The sequence below is a fragment of the Scyliorhinus canicula genome, chromosome 17, assembly GCF_902713615.1.
Source record: "Scyliorhinus canicula chromosome 17, sScyCan1.1, whole genome shotgun sequence".
Lineage (NCBI taxonomy): Eukaryota > Metazoa > Chordata > Chondrichthyes > Carcharhiniformes > Scyliorhinidae > Scyliorhinus > Scyliorhinus canicula.
In genome coordinates, this window is record NC_052162.1 from 25,827,314 (window position 1) to 25,844,785 (window position 17,472).

General features: G+C 41.1%; 1 protein-coding gene across 1 annotated transcript in view; it reads right to left on the reverse strand.

Moving 5' to 3' along the window:
• Positions 1–1,373: 1,373 nt before the first annotated feature.
• zdhhc15b (zinc finger DHHC-type palmitoyltransferase 15b) overlaps positions 1,374–17,472 on the reverse strand; it is a 49,047-nt gene continuing 32,948 nt past the window's right edge. The window contains exons 4-12 of the mRNA XM_038776244.1: positions 16,356–16,476; positions 13,629–13,698; positions 11,462–11,494; positions 10,538–10,658; positions 9,342–9,474; positions 7,006–7,132; positions 6,489–6,598; positions 3,417–3,493; positions 1,374–2,278 (exon numbers count right to left, since the gene is read on the reverse strand). Coding sequence (XP_038632172.1) covers positions 3,447–3,493; positions 6,489–6,598; positions 7,006–7,132; positions 9,342–9,474; positions 10,538–10,658; positions 11,462–11,494; positions 13,629–13,698; positions 16,356–16,476 — 762 coding nt within the window. The 3' untranslated portion in view covers positions 1,374–2,278; positions 3,417–3,446. The remainder of the gene's footprint in view (positions 2,279–3,416; positions 3,494–6,488; positions 6,599–7,005; positions 7,133–9,341; positions 9,475–10,537; positions 10,659–11,461; positions 11,495–13,628; positions 13,699–16,355; positions 16,477–17,472) is intronic.

A 17,472-nucleotide genomic window follows, 5' to 3' on the forward strand; every position in this document is an offset into this window, starting at 1 on the left:
CCTTTAAACACAAAATGGTGTTCATAAACCCGTTTCTATTACAATCCTGAGACTCCACAATGCATCCTGAAGTTCAGTTTACTCAATAACAGACTCATAAAAAAAATAAAGATCGAAGTTGCATTCATACAGAGCCTTTCACAGCCACGGAACATCACAAAGTGCCTTACTACGTGTCGCCATTGTTGCTGTAGGAAATGCGGCAGATGAGTTGCACACAATAGGATCTCACAAAAAAAGTAATCAATGACAAAACCATCTGTTTTATGTGCTGGTTGAGGGCTACACATTGACAAGGATAAAAGGAAAAACCATTAAAGATTGAAGAAACTCGCAATAAAAGGAGATAATTGGGCATTTGTTTTGAATGCAAGCGATGGTTGGAAGAACAACATTTTAACTGCGGTAAGTGAATTTACTAAACCTCTCTGATAGAGATAATTAGCTTTTAACTCAGTTGCTTCGGGCGGCATGGTAGGACAGTGGCTAGCACTGTTGCTTCACAGCGCCAGGGACCTGGGTTTGATTGCCAGCTTGGGTCACTGTCTGTGGGGAGTTTGCACGTTTTCCCCCTGTCTCCGTGGGTTTCCTCCTGACGCTCTGGTTCCCTCCCACAAATCCCGAAAGACGGGCTTGTTAGGTGAATTGGACATTCTGAATTCTCCCTCTGTGTACCCGAACAGGTGCCTGAGTGTGTTGACTGGGGGATTTTCACAGTGACTTCATTGCAGTGTTAATGTAAGCCTACTTGTGACACTAATAAAGATTATTAATATTACGTCAAAGATGGAAGCTACTCGGTGTTTTAATACTGTAAAATTTCCTTTAAAACATTCTATCAGCCTACCGGTAGTTTTTATTCCTTTTGTGGAGTAATGTCCTGAACATAGTAGCAGTAATTCCTTAATGTTGGTTGGAATGATGAAAGCTTGCGACTCACTTCCTCCAGTTCAAGTAGCTTGTCGTCCCTTAACCTCAGTACTTTTGAGTTCAGACAGCTCACCTGCAGTAAGAAACTCTTCACAGACCAACATTCAGGAAATTCAAAAGCCTACTTGAGAACACAAGTCACATCTGAAACCTGGAAAATATATTACAAGGTTCTGATAGTAATACCCACTAACCTCTCGTCAGGCTAATGAATGTAAGCATTTCTCAGCAGCCATCAAAACCAACTACTCTTAAGACTTGTACACTTTAAAGAGATTTACATATCTATTTTTCAACAGTTTCCTGAATTTAAATATGTTTAAATAAAACGTAAACTGTTGCAAACTTTCGATCTTGAGTCTTCTTCCCGAATTGGAGTTGGCACAAGGAAGTGCAAGGTGGTATTTTTGGACGGAAGGGTACAGACATAAATTAGTGAGCCGTTTTTCTTTGGATGTGGAGCAAATTTTTACTGTAGGTTTTTGTTCATCATTTCTTTTCTCAAAATTACAGTTCTGAGTAGAAGGAAATCACACCTTTGTGTAACTACAATGGAAACTGGCTGGTCACTGCTATAAATGTTAACACTGGCATGAGCGCATTAAATAGCAGATAACTGAACTTTCCTTAGATTCAAGAGTGATTCAAACTTTGAGCAGATACTGCTTTACAAATCTTTGGTCCCTCATTGGAGTAATTTTATTATATTTAGTCTTGAGGGTAAATTAGTTTAAAAAATATGTACATCACGTTACAAACATATCAAAAAAAACTAGCTAAATTTAAGTGTCTTCGAAACATATTTAAAAAAAATAAAAAAACATTTTTAAAAATGACCTGGTTTGAAATGACTTAATTCATATAAACACAGTAAACAATCAATCTACTGTTCTTTTGTTCAAACACATGGTTGAACAGACAGCGCAGTTCTTTTCTATTTGACAAGTTCTATATTTGTACCTTAACCGTGCAATATTAATGTAAAGAACACTTTTGTTTAGCACGTCACCCTAATGAGTTAAATACAGCACGTCAATGTTAAATTAATTCCAATGTTGGTTTTAGGTATCTGTGATAGAGCCTCATTCACACACACATTATTTACATCAAGTCCATATCTGTGGTACCCAGTTTGTAATTGAATATACAGCGTTTCCCTCCCCAGCAAGGAAATTGCAGTTGTTCATAAACCAAAGCCTGCACGTATATTATCTGCTGAAAAAATCTTCAGGAGATTGCCTGACATAAGGCATAGAATACTCAGTTCCACCTCATATGTTGAAGACCTTCAAAGATCTTTGGTTCTTTCATTTGCACCTCAAATAATACAATGGTCTCTGGAAATGACCTGAAAAAATGGCAAAAGACTGATATCAACAACAAATGGAATTATTTCTGATCAATTATTTACCATTAATTTACACTTTTTGTTTAAGGAGGTGGTCTATCAATCAAAAATATTTTTGAGCGTCTGGTGAATGATCAAAAGCAGAAACTTCAGCAGAACTCTGGTTCAGAGTGCCCAATTGTGAAATCTTATTCCCTGATAAGATCAACAGCAACCATGAATTTACCTTGGGTCTTCATTCAGCTTCAGGATTTGATATCACATCACCATAAAAACATTACTCACTTGTTCAAAACAAATGATGTAGAGAGAAGCCCAGCAACTACAGACCAGTCAGTTTAACTTTGGCAGTTGGGAAACATCTAGTAACTAATTCGGGACAAAATTAATAGTTACACGGACAAATATGAGCTAACTTAAGAAAGCTAGCATCGCAAATCATGCTTAACGAACTTGCTGGAGTTGTTTGAAGAGGTAACAGAGAGGGTTGATAAGTGGTGCACGTGGACTTCCAAAAGGCATTTGATCCAGCGCTGCACCACAGACTTGAGAAAAGTTATAGCTCATGGAATAAAAGGGACAGTAGCAAGATGGATATAAAATTGGTTGAGTGACAGGAAACAGAATAATCAATGCTCATTTGGAGAGCTGGTGCAGATATGATGGAATGATTTCCTGCACTGGACCAATTTTGTAATGAGCTAGCAAATGGAATGCGGGGGGGGGGGGGGGGGGGGATTTGCTTGATGAATTTTATATAATCAAATTTTAAGCAAAATAAATAATATTTTTTGCATAATTCAGAACCTTTTTATCTTACCAATTGGGGTTTCTTACATTCTCAGTTAAAAAGGAGAAGACGACAACACTTTAATGCTGCAGCTTCACTGTATAACAATTCTTATTCATCTAATTTTGTTTAGCTCATTGCACCCTTATTGAGAAATGCAAGGATTTTGAGTGATCTGGACAAACACATCGACCACTGGGGTAGCAATTGTGACTGACTACTTTGTACCCAAAGACCAGGAACTAGCACATTCCAGCATGACCTAGATTTTTTTGGCTTCTATCTTCCTAATGAGTTGAAATAGAAATCTATAATCAGTGGAAATTACTGGGGCTCATGGATACTCACCCATGAATGCTAAACAGCACCAGAGGTCAGCTAGGACTCCATTTCAACAGTCACAGAGGTAGTGCCACTTGCAGTTGCTGAAGGGAAAATATAGTTACATTTTAGAGACAATAAATCACTGATATTTTAAATATATATATAATTTCCCCGTGTTCTCTAATGGTTTACACTGAATATTATAAGCACAGTACATTGACTATTACAAAATAAAACAATTATATCCCCCACTTCCACCCATCACTCGTACCCATTGCTTCCCAATTTTCTCCTTCCAGTACTAATCAGCAGCCAATCTTCAAGTTTATTGATCAAGAGCAGAACTTGTGAAACTATCCTGTCTTCATCCAATGTTTATAGTCATCAGAAGCTGGTAAACTGGTTTATATTTTCTCATTCTTTAGCCCAAGGACACCAAGGCCAATTTGAGATTTCCATCACAGAACAGAGATGAAAACTGTGTTTTCTACCTGGCTCTGTACCATGCCAAATGGCACATTTAACTACACTCACATTGTTCTTTATCAATTTCAGTCTTCAATACTGATCAGGAATGTTGTAGCATTCGCCTAAATGCCGAGAGGCTAATGGACGACTTATTTTAACTCGATAAAGTTTAGCAAAAAATGGCAATAGCTTTGTTAGAGAACTTGAGTGCACACTGGCTCCTTCAACTTCGATTTGAATTCACCCAAGTTAATGGCACAAATTCTCTCCTCTTCGCTAATTGCAAAGGTCCCATGTGGAAACTCAGCCCAATGCCCAGTGGGCAGGACTGCCTATATCACATCATGATGACTGCTGAGGAAATGAAAACTTGTTTATCTGCACAGTTTGACTTTACTGGGCAGAACCAATCCAGGTAATTTTAGGCTCAATGTCTGTGGCAGGGAAAAAAATGTAGTTTTTAAATTAAGGGTAGAATTACCACTCATTTGAAAAAAAAGGGGTAAAATAATCAGTTAGACTTAGCTAGCACAGATCGCCAAAGAGCCAATCATTGTTGATATATTTCAGAGTTCTTTTAGGTGGTAACAGCCATCCTGATGGATGCAGGGATTGCAGTGAAGCTGGACTTTAGGCAAACCTTTGACAAGGTATCACACAGGAGATTTAAGAGGAATTGGGGGGAGGATAGAAAATTGAATTAAAATTGATTAGAAATTACAAAACAAAGAGTAAGAGCTGGTCAGGGTGTTCGGAAGTAGGTAGTGATGTCCCTGTTCAGTTGTCTGCAAATATCGATAACTTATGCATAGACCTAGTAGGAGCAATTTGCGGATGCTGCCCACCTGATAGAAACCTACTTTATTATCGGTAATAAAAGTTTAAGGAAAGAAATGATTTAGGTGACATTTTACTATTGAAAATCATATATATTCAGCCATAACAGCATAAAATGCTGAGAGCATGGGAAACATCTGATAAGAAAGTCAGCGTTCGGACTGACTTTAGACTCATTGTTGTCATTATTGATCAAACATCCCAGTTCTGGAGAACATGGTGGGAAACAGGTGGTTTGAAACATAAAGGAGTTCTCCCATGCCATATTATCTCTTAAAACGTGATAGACAGACATTTCATCAAATTAAATGAATTATAATTATGTTAACCCAATCACAGTTAGAAAGGGGATAGAACCTTAACGATTATGTTTTACTTATGAGACAGGGAGAGAACCCTCTCTCTCTGGTGCTCTCCAAAATCATCTTTAAGCTCTCTCTCTCTGAATTCATCTTTAACCTAACCCTTGAAACCTATTTCTACTTTGCTTTGCAAACAACTATTTACTTTTATTTCATTTTTGTATTGTGCATTTTGATCTGAAGAAATTACCCCGAACTGAATTATACCTTGAATTCAACTCAATCATCTGTATTTGCGTAGAACAAACAACTTTTAAATTCTGTATTCGTATGAAAATTGACTTGATCAATAGACTTTGAAATTGACATAAATAAAGATACTCTTGACTTCACTCAAGAAGCTCAGTCTTGAGTTCTGTATGATTGATATATCAGTGCGGCGACATTGTTCTTGAACTGCTGCAGTCCATCTGGCATGGTTACACACACAGTAGTTAGAAAGGAAGTTCCAGTAACCGTGAAGGAACATAGCAAGTTTGGCTAATTTTTAATAGATCAAAACATTTGGCAACAAATATCCATATTCAATCATTCTGCATTTCTATGATTGTCCAAAAATAAAAACTACATTTTATTTTTGCAGAAGCCAAGAAATGTAAAGGGGAATTATAACACACTTATGTACATTTATTAAAGAAGGTTACACATATTGCTGGTGTTTGATTGCATTATAACTATCGCCATACCTGCAACTGTCCAGAAAGAGGGGAGAGAAAGCAAGAGAGACAATCGAGTATAAAAAGAGAAAGAGGTGGAAAGAGAGGGAAAAATATTATGTACACGAATCCCCACCTCACCATCCAGGAACACATGCAGGTAATTTAATCAGGTGCTAATAACATACTAATGATTCCCATATACTAAGTGTGAGGTAAGCTTGCTCCCAAATAGGCAATGCTATCCTCGATAATAAAAACAGAAAATTCTGGATAAACTCAGCAGGTCTGGCAGCATCTCATGTGACTTCACATACCTTATCCACCCTTCCTGAGCATTTATGTCTCCTCCATAAATCTGTGACTCTCATGCTGCAGGATAAGTCCATTGCCATAGCAAAAATTAGGTCTGAAATACTAATTCGAATGGCCCTGCTGAATTTGGGGTTCCCGCCTTTGCGATTCAAGTCCTGCCCGACTGACAGAAATGGAAATAGGGACAGGCTTTCCGGATCCATGACTCCATGAAAATCCAGCCCATAGTGTTTCAGCATTTAGCTCCTAATGCCATGATTTAATCCAGAATAGTTTATTTGATGTAGATAGAGACTCAGGGTAATGGCTTAGTCTGAAGTATTTGAAAATGAGCCGGCTGAACATTGTAAACTTCTGCAGCCCAACCCAACTCCAAAGCAACTGCACCTGGACAATACATTTAAAAGAAGCATCAGAAAAGGATGATCACTATCATTAAAGCACAATTCCAATACTACCGGTGTATTCCATATCTGATTCACCCTCGTCCCAGTGCTCCTCATTGGACAGTAACGGATTGTGACTCTCTGACTGTGATTTCATAGGGAAGGAATGTCCATCTCCAATACTGCAAGTGAAATTTTAAAAATTCAATAATTAGAAAGATTTGACACCAATAAAGCTTCTAAAAGTTGATGCTTCAGTCATGGGGAAACAACATTAAATTGGAACACTCAACCAGTAATCATCTGCACAGCCATCTGCTTGTGCCTTGTCTAAAACTGCATACAGTATTACAAATGCACATCAGTAATAAAATCCTGAATGGATAGAATACAATCTAAGATGCAGGGCTAAATCGCTGGCTTTTAAAAGCGGACCAAGGCAGGCCAGCAGCACGGTTAGATTCCCGTACCAGCCTCCCCGAACAGGCGCCGGAATGTGGCGACTAGGGGCTTTTCACAATAACTTCATTTGAAGCCTACTTGTGACAATAAGCAATTTTCATTTAATTTTTTTAAGATGACTTAATACCTGGTAAAGATGGGGAGCAGCCAATACTTCCTTTTTGGTCCAAATACTTGTTTTAAATTTTTCCACACACCCAGGTTAAAACCATTTTTATCTGGACCGTGCTGAAATACTGGTGCTGAAAAGGCCTCTAGAGGAAAGGAAAGAAAGAAAACAGGTAAAGAAAACTTGCACTACATTTTTTTAAACTTTCAAAAGCTACCTGATGGCACATACTTTGAAGCAGCAGCCAGTTATTTCAGATAGCTCGCCTAACAGATGCAAAACTGCTCAATTCTCAAAGCAGTTTTGAGCTGATTTAATGGAAAAATGTCATTTTGGGCAGGGTGTTTCCTCCCGGCTCTTTCGGTGAGATCCATGCTGGTATTTACCGACAGTTAAGTCAATTTTCTGGGCCGTGGTGAATTTCCAGTCTACACGTTGACATTTTTTTCAGCAGTGGGGTGTTGAACTCACTGGTGACGCCGATTCCTCTCAGATTGGGCCGCCATTTTGAAAGGGTGCACCCATTTCTAAGTGAGCTAGAGGGTCCCCTACACCTCCCCCAGCCATGGGGAATGTCACCCCAACCTACACTTGGGCCTTATCCCACACCTCCCAAGTGAGGGCACCCCACTATGGGGTCCCTGAGAGTCCCACTTTTCAGGCCACCATTCTTTCAGGACCCCCACCATTCACCACCACCCCAACCTTTAGGAGTCCCCTTCATACCCGTCCTTCACCCTTCAAACCCTCTCACCCTCCCTTTCACGGGCATGGCCTGCCGCAAGCCCCGGTCTTTGGCAGTGGCGCCCTAGCAACCTGTGTGCCCCTGCAAGCCTGGCAGTGCCACCCAGGTATCTTGACAGAGGCAGGGTGGCAGTGCCAAGGTGCCATCCTGGCAGTGCCAAGGTGCCTGGGTGCCAGTGAGAGAGCCGGGGGCCACCCTGCCCTATCTCTGATCACCCAGGGGTTTCCAATGGCGTGGGAAACCTCCCCAGATGCCGTTATGTGTGGTCCACGTTTGTGTGGACCAGTGCTAAATGGAGCCCACATGATCTCTCGCTGGGAAGCTGGTTATTCCCTGGGAGGTCGTTAGATTGCACTTACATCTCACTAATGAAATGCAGATTGCACTTAATTGATGTCTCGCCACATCTGGGCGAGATCCAGAAATTGCTAACGGGAGCAGGCCGGTTAGATTGCGAACATGTTTCTGCCTGTTGCGGAAAACAATTTTGGCCTCCACTGAGATTTAATGGGCACGCCCGGATCCGTGCTCAATGCAACTCGGCCGTTAAATTGCGCCTTTGTATTTTACTGACTTGCCATGAATTGAAGTTTTCCATTTTTGACAATGGTATTTTTTTTATTTACTGTCAGTTTTCTACTGTACCCACACTTTTTAAAAAAAAGTTAGTTTTTGCTTCTTCCCTATGCAGCATTTCTCAGCTGAGAGAGTTCTCAATTGCTGGATCGGAGGTAAACACAATTATGAAACTGGCCTCCAATAATACCTCCTTAAATGGGATGGAGAGAGTGAACATAGGAACCTAGGAGCAGGAGAAGGCCATTTGGACTTTGGGCCTGCTCTGCCAATAGACAAGATCATAGCTGATTTGACTGTGGTCTCAACAATATTTTCCTGTCTGCCTCTCATAACTCCCAACTCAGCTTTGAACAAATTCATTGACCCTGCCTCCACAGGGGAACAGAATAGGGTGCCAATCCTAAACCAAAATTTACAATGCCTCTCCACTTACATAACTACCATAGGAGCAAGCACTATTATCTACAGGACATAAATAGCCCTGTACTAACATTAACAAGTCAAATTCAAACATATTATCAGGGAATTAACACTTCCAATACTACCCTCCTTCAAAGATAACCTTTAATTTGATTAATTTGTTGATGGTAAGAGGAGAAAACAAAAATAGTATCTCAAATGGGCAGAACGGTAGCATTGTGGATAGCACAATCGGTTCACAGCTCCAGGGTCCCAGGTTCGATTCCGGCTTGGGTCACTGTCTGTGCAGAGTCTGCACATCCTCCCCGTGTGTGCGTGGGTTTCCTCCGGGTGCTCCGGTTTCCTCCCATAGTCCAAAGATGTGCAAGTTAGGTGGATTGGACATGATAAATTGCCCTTAGTGTCCAAAATTGCCCTTAGTGTTGGGTGGGGTTACTGGGTTATGGGGATAGGGTGGAGGTGTTAACCTTGGGTAGGGTGCTCTTTCCAGGAGCCGGTGCAGACCCGATGGGCCGAATGGCCTCCTTCTGCACTGTAAATTCTATGATCTATGAAATCTACCCTCTTCCATTAATAGTGCAATATTGTAGAAGCTTTGCTTAATTCTTACCTAACGTTGATCTGTTCAAACTGACCAGCCAACAATGGTAACTGAGGAGGAACATGAGGCTGAGGAAGAACATGACAGCCACGAAGAGAAGAAAGAGAACGTGAAATTTTGCACGGCCATCAGTCAGACCACCCTGTCAATCAGAGAAAAATTAGCTAATTAAATTGGTCTTCCGCATTGTGAAAGGTCAAAGTAAACTTTCATTTCCATGGCTTGACTTCTCAAACTTGAAATCAACTATTTTGTGCTGGAAAAGTCAACATTCTTGGCCAAATATTGAAGAAAACAAAACTGATTAAAGGCAACAACATAAACTATACTGAGTCACTGATCTTAGTCTGGTTGGTAATTACAGTACAGGTACAGGTCCTCAAATCTGGCACACTCGAGACTGGGGTCATGCTAGATTTTGGATATTGCTCAATTATGGGTTGGGCAATCAGGTTGCGCCAGGTCAGGCAAGATCAAGAGCTGCCTGGGGTGTGGGATAGAGCAGTACGCAAAGTGGCAAAGCCAGTAACTATCTGGCACCACAGTGCGCCAATGTATTTCCCAGCCAAATTATCCAGGCAAGCTTTAAAGAAAAAAGTTTTACTCACTTAAAATTGATGCACAGTGGATTATAAAAACGCCCAGTTTTCAGACACCACCGTTTTCAAGCAACTGGATTTGATGTACTCTACATGTACAACAAAATGATCTCCACACCCTTCGGTAAGGAAGGTGGTGGGAGAGATAAGTCACCCAGGGTTCCCACTCCTGTTCACTATCCAGCAGGCCTTTTGAAATACGTCAATGTTGAGTGAGGAGAGAATTGAGCTTGCCAATGACACCACTCATGGCCATATAACTTACCAATCCTCATTGTTTAGGCTCAGACAATGGATGGCCATTAGGGCAAGGCAGTTTGTCCATATCTATGGATCTGGGCATCAGCAAGGAATTATATGTTCGAGAATTGAAAGGGGAAAATGAGAGGGGGGAAAAAAAAACTGCAAATAATGTCAAAAATAATTAATTCATAGTTGGAAGAGAGATTTTTAAATCATGAAAAGTGAAAGAATGTAAAAGCATGGTACCTGTGCATCAGACCAATTAATGTCACAAAGTAAAGAGAAAAACAAGGCAACAACCGGGTGTTAGTTATTCTGTACATTGTGTGTTTTGGGTGGGGTTATACCCAAATTAATACTTACCGTCCAAAACATGATGAAGTATTGCAGAACAGTGGCAGCAACAAACAAGCAATACAACATGGAATATCCCAAAAACAGCAGAAAGAATTTGTAGTTTGAAAATCCAATACAGTTATTCACCCTAGAGAGAAAGAAAATTTTCAGGCTAGAGTCCTTCTGTTCACAATCATAAAGAAAGAAAGATCTTGCCATTTATCTAGCATCTTTCATGGACCTCGGGTGTCCCAAAGCAGTTTACAGTCAATGACTTATTTTTGAAACATAGTCACTGTTGTAATGCCGGGAATGTGACAGCCAATGTGCACACTGCAGAGTTCCACAAAAAACAGTGAGGTGATGACCAAATATTCTGTTTTCGTACTGATGCTGCCCAAGGTAAATATTGACCAGTCCTGGGGGTTTGGGGGGGTGACTCCTGTGCTCTTTTTTGAAGTTGTGCCATACCCAGAAGGCTGACTGTGCTTCAATTTAATTCACCAGAGACACCACTTCTGAAATTGCAACATTCTCTTTGTACTATAGTGAAGTATTATAGTATTATGGGATTAAGTCCTTAGCTTGAACCTACAACCTGGCGAGTATCGTCACTAAATCAATCATAGAGTTTTAATGTGCCCTGTTGTCTTGCGCCAAGGTAAACAAGCTCCCCAAATCATTACCCAAACTAAAATTTCTCACCCAGAATGACAACTGAATAACTAAATAGCAGACTAAAAGGGCTTTCAAAATGTATCACCAAGGAGATAACATGGCTATAAAAAATTATCACAGCGTCATTTGAACAGCATTAATGCCAAGGGTGAAAATATCATCTATCTGTTCACTGTGGAACAAAACTGCAAACTTAGTTATAAATGGGCTTGTTGGTCATGACCAATGTGACTGATGAGGCTAGGTGCTCATTAAACATCAATTTGGACCTACCAAGGACAGTGATGATCCATTTTCAATACACATCTAAGAAACAAAGACAACAATAAAATCCAGTTAGTGATATGATAAACATGATACAGGACATATTAATAAGTTAAACTTCAGGTGGCTGCAAGAGAAATAAATTTTGGTCTTTCCATGAAATTGAATTCAAAAATAGTTTTAGAAAACATTTTAGATAATTATTTTAACAAAAAGTTGACATCCATTTTCTCATGGCACAGAGTTCTGTGATCTACCTGAATCCAGATGTTAATGTGCATTTTGTTTCAGCTGACATGACATAACAACAATTTGCACTTATGGAGCGCCTCCAGCCTCCTAAGTTGTAAAACATACTAATGCACTTTGCAGGAGCATTATCAATAAATTTGACCAAGGCACACAGGAGATATTAGGACAGGTGACCAAAGGCTTGGTCAAAGATATAGGTTTTAAAAAGTGTCTAAATGGAGGAGTGAGAGAAGTTGATGACGGAGAAGTTTAGGGAGGGAATTCCAGAGTTTAGGCCTAGGCAGCTGATGAACAGCTATCACTGTAGAGTGAATACAATCGTCAATGTGCAAGAGGCCAGAATTCAAGGAACATTGAGATCTGGGGAAAACGATAAGTTCTATTAAAGTTCCAAAGACTGTTTAAGGAACATTCAACAGCTGAACAATAATCCGGAAATCTATCTCTACTTCCAGTAGGAATAGGTAATTTCAGTCCATGATTCAATCTAGATAATGTGATCTATTGAGAATGATATTAATCATAGAACATAGAACAGTACAGCACAGAACAGGCCCTTCGGCCCTCAATGTTGTGCCGAGCCATGATCACCCTACTCAACCCACGTATCCACCCTATACCCGTAACCCCCCCCTTAACCTTACTTTTATTTGGACACTACGGGCAATTTAGCATGGCCAATCCACCTAACCCGCACATCTTTGGACTGTGGGAGGAAACCGGAGCACCCGGAGGAAACCCACGCACACAGGGGGAGGACGTGCAGACTCCACACAGACAGTGACCCAGCCGGGAATCGAACCTGGGACCCTGGAGCTGTGAAGCATTTATGCTAACCACCATGCTACCCTGCTGCCCCTGACACATTGACACATTTTAAACAATTGCCAGATTTAAGCTTTTGGCCGTTCCCCATTATGTCACTTCCAAGCTTTCTTATATTTGCATTTATTTCACTGTCAAAGTCACCTTGGTATCACCATTCTGACTGTAATATCAGGCAGGCAATTCACACTCAATCTTCTATCAATAGTGTTCTCAACTAACTGCTAATTTCTGTGAAGACAGCCCAGGATAATTTACTCCCCATTTGTCCTACTTAATATTTTGGAGACTTGCCTTGCTTTGCTCAGTGACTCTAAAGAGTTCAGCATTGATGGGAACTTAATCATGCAGAAAAATATATTCTGGGTTGGGTGGGGGGTGGGGAGAGAAGGGGAAAAACTATTCATTGTATCAGATAATTACTATAATCCTTCATGTAATAAACATCAGTGTGTCATGCTTAATAATTATATTTGGGCATTTGTTCAGTGCTGGGTTGAGTGCATTATATATTTCTCACAATCTTGTACAGTTTGTCTTCTCAGTATTGTTTTTAGAATTAGATCAGTACCTCACTAACTTGTAATAGTTTTATAAAAAAAGCCATTCCCTCTTCTTGATGAATTCCAGTGTGGTGCAAGATGTTTCAATGTATTTTGTCAGTTTCACAAAGAAGAAATTACATTCAAACCGAAGCGTTCCAGCATTACCTGCAAAACGCACAGACGGGCGAGCAACACACCGAATGCACTTTTACAAGTACGATCAGCGGCATCTGAGAAGCAGAGGTTCATGAAAATCAGTAACCAGAGAGTGGAGAGTGGTCAGCAAGACAAACACTCTCCAACAGAGAAACCTTGCCCCTAATTACATGGCAATGCCACTAATATACAACACTGCAGATGAGAAATCCATTCATTGCATGCAGTGGTATCACAATGCATTCAAGTCGAGGCATCTGAACTAGGTGGTGGGTTGAGGTTTTGTTATGTGAGATATCCAGAGTACATATATGATCCTGTATGCAATAATATAGTTGTCTAAACAGTCTCATTCCTTTATTTTAGATTTTCTCAATGAGAAGACCTGAACTACATACGTATCACAGATGGAACAGTGATGGCAGCGGTCAGGCTTAATAACTTGACATCGGTCACAGTATCGGATGGCTGATGAGAGAAGAAAGCAAGGATCAGTATCACCAAAACTATGTGAAAGTACTTACATATCCTGCAATTCCAATTCCATGATGTCTAGAATTTTCTAAATCAAAACCTCTATGAATCTGTAAATGTTAAAATACTACATATCAACAGGTCTAACTGGTGAAGAATGTTAAAATACAGTTTCAAAAATCTATTGCTGCTTAAAAATTGGTAAATTCCTTCTATTCTTTGGGAGGGCAGTTAAACCAGGGGAAAGAGATCAGTTAGTGAGTTAGGCTTCCCAATCCCCTTTCTTTCAAAATGTTCCCATTTATTGATCCGTAATTATCAATGCAGTTATAATTATTCCCTCTCCAGACAGTGATCCCACAATTGGGAACTTAATATTATGTTTCTACCCAGCTTATTGGGAAACATTCGTTTTTCTATGATGTCTCATGAACATTCAATAATATAAAGAAAGAAAATATGTTTCAGATTTTAGGATGGAGTGGTCATGTAAAGGGACTGGCAGTCAGGGGGGTTGGGGCTGCCGAACCTTCTTTATACTATTAGGTGGCGAATGCGGAGAAGGTGTTGGGTTGGGGGGTGGATCAGGAATCAGCTTGGGTAAAGATGGAGGCCAGGTCGTGTGAGAGGACGGGATTGCGGGCTCTGTTGACAGTTCCGTTCCCGTTCCTCCCGAGGAGTTTCCGGGGAACCCTGTGGTGGCAGCTACGCTAAAAACATGGAGGCAATTACGGAAGCACTTTAAAATGGGGAGCAGGTGAAGGATGATATCGATTAGGGATAATCATATGTTTGAGCCGGCTAGGGTGGACGCCAGGTTTAGGGGAAGGGAGGATAATGGGGTGGCAGTTGTGGGGGATTTGTTCCTGGAGGGGCGTTTGTGAGTTTGGGGAGTTAGTGGAGAACTACGGGCTCATGCAGTCGGAGGTGTTCCGGTATTTGCAAGTCCAGGATTTTGTGAAGAAGGTTTATTCGAGTTTTCCAGTTGCGCCACCCACATCGTTGGTGGGGAGGGTATAGTTGCTGGCCAGGTTGGAGGAGGGCAAAACTTCAGGTATTTATGGGAGGCTGCTGGCAGAGGACGGGGCCATACTGGAGGGGATTAAGCAGAAATGGGAGGAGGAGCTAGAGGGTGAAGTGGAGGAGGGGGTATGGTGTGATGCCTTACGAAAGGTGAATACCATATCGTCATGTGCGAGACTAGGCCTCGTACAACTGAAGGTGGTGCCTCGGGCACACTTAACAAGGGCAAGGATGAGCCCGGTGTTTGAAAGGGTAGAAAATAAGTGCGAGCGGTGTGGGAGGGGCCCAGCGAATGACATTCGTATTTTCTGGCCATGTCCTAAGCGAGTGAACTTTTGGGGCTCTGTCGTCAGCACTATGTCGGCGATCTTAGGCATGGAGCTTGAGCCGGCTCCTCTAGAAATCATATTTGGGGTGTCAGAGTTACCGGCCACTTCAGTTGTATGAGCCCAGGCCTCGCACATGACGATGTTGCTGGTGGGAGCGGGGGCAGATGTTTTAGCCTTTGCCTCGCGATTGCTATCGGGTGGGTTCTGCTGGAGTGGAGGTCATTTTCTCCACCCAGTGCCTCGGTGTGGCTGGGGGACCTCCTGAAACTTTTGTATCTGGAGAAAGTGAAGTACAAGCGAAGTTGATTGGGTGATTCTATATCGGATGGCAATCTATATTTGTTATGCATTTTAAAATGCTAGTTACTGTCAGCTGTTAGGGTTGGGGGGGGGGGGGGGATAGGGGCTTGGGGGGCTGTTCTTGTTTTTGTGTTATATTTTTGTATTTGTATAGAAATGTAAAAATGTTCAATAAAAATATTTACCAAAAAGAGATTTTAGGCTGATCTGGGGTGGATGGGCACTCACACTTCATTTAACTAAATGTCACATTTAAAGTATAACGCCAGTCATCTTCAACATCACAGTCAATTTGCTCCCACTTTGCAGTGACACTAAAGGCGTTTTGTTACAAATTGATGGGAGATCAAAGTAATTTTCAGGGCCAACCCTCTAATCCCAACACTTGGTACTCAGAATGCACAGTGCAGACCACAGTGCAAACATGCAGTTTTGATCCAATGTACAATGTTTTTTCCCCGACTTGACACTACAAAAATGTCAAAAAATAAAACCTAGTTAGTTGGGTGTTCACAAAAAGTTAACAATTTTAACGGTTATAAAAATGAACTATTTTGTCTGCCTGAATCAAGAAATCACAACATTTGTGACCAGAATCATGGATCAAGTTTTGAGGGTTCCTATGTGGTCTTTGGACCAAAGTGAACACGGGATTGACCAGGTTTGAGGAGTTCCATTGCTGAGGTACAAATACGCCACAAGACAATATCTGAACTCAAATTATTATTTTTTTTCCCAATTGTTAGCTTTAAGATCTCAATTAAGATTAGAATAACTTCAGTAGATTAGCCTGGGCCTGAGATGAGCTCCACATGGATGCTGAAAGATTACATTTAAGATTATTTTATTGGAATAACCCCATTTGATAAGTTTATTTTTAACACAGTTATCACAGATATAAAAACGTTATTGATCACATCACACCTACAGTGATATTGATAGATTACCACCACGCCTATTTGCAATTTTTATTTAAAGTTTGATACTGGATCCTGATACCTCCGGCTGCAGTCCTGGTGTACACTGGCAACTTTTTAGCAGCATCAAAGAGAATTTGCTTTTGTACTTCAGGTCGTTCTTCTCGCTCGTACCTTTCTTTATGAGCTCTGGACAATTGGAACTATAAGCACATAAAAAAATGCACCAAAATCACACAAGTTTATTGATTTGCTCATCTGTGGGATGTGGGCACGACTGGCAAGGCCAGCATTCACTGCTCATCTCTAACTGCTGCACCCACCTTCTTGAACCATTACAGTCTATGTCAGTGGTTCCCAACCTTTTATATGTCATGGCATACCTCTATACTATAAAAACATTTTAAGGCACACCTATTTTCTCTGCCTTCTTTCCTTACTGGGAACTTCGTTTTTAAACTTCGACCTGTCCACTTTCCTGTTTTTCTTTACCTCTCCCAGTCTCTCTTGCTTCTCCCAGAATTTTTCCGCCTTCTTGAGGTTTTGCTTTTTGTGCAGGCTCATGGGGCCTTTGTCTTCAAATTCAAGTCCCATTGGTCACGCGCATGGGGCTGACCAACATAAACAATCTAAACCACACATGTGCTGGAGGCCCAAGATTCGTCAAGTCTTGGAGATGTCAACCACAGAGCTGAAGACAAAGATTAGTTTTAGTTTAATGACATGAATTTTAAATAATTTTTCATGGCACACCTGTGGGTGGGAGAGGGGGGTGGTGAGATGGTCTTCACAACACACTAATGTGCCAAGGCACACTGGTTGGGAACCACTGGTCTATGTGGTAAAGGTACTCTTGAGCGTGATGTTAGGTAGGGAGTCGGGCATTTTGAAGCAATGGTGACAAAAAGGACAGTGATGTAGTTCCAAGTCAGGAAGGTGGGGAACCTGGAGGTGTGGTGTTCCCGAGCATCTGAGGCCCTTGTCCTTTTAGGTGGTTGAAATCGTACATTTGGGGGTTGCTGCCAAAGAGACTTGGCGAGTTGCTGCCTTGTATCATGTAAATGGTACACAGTGCAGCCAAAAAGTATCCGTAGTGGGTGTCTAGGGTGGTGTTTGGGGTTCTAATCAGCTGGGCTACTCTGTCTTGGGGATGGTGTTCCAGTCCTTCAGTGGTGTTGGAGTTGCACTCATTCAGGCAA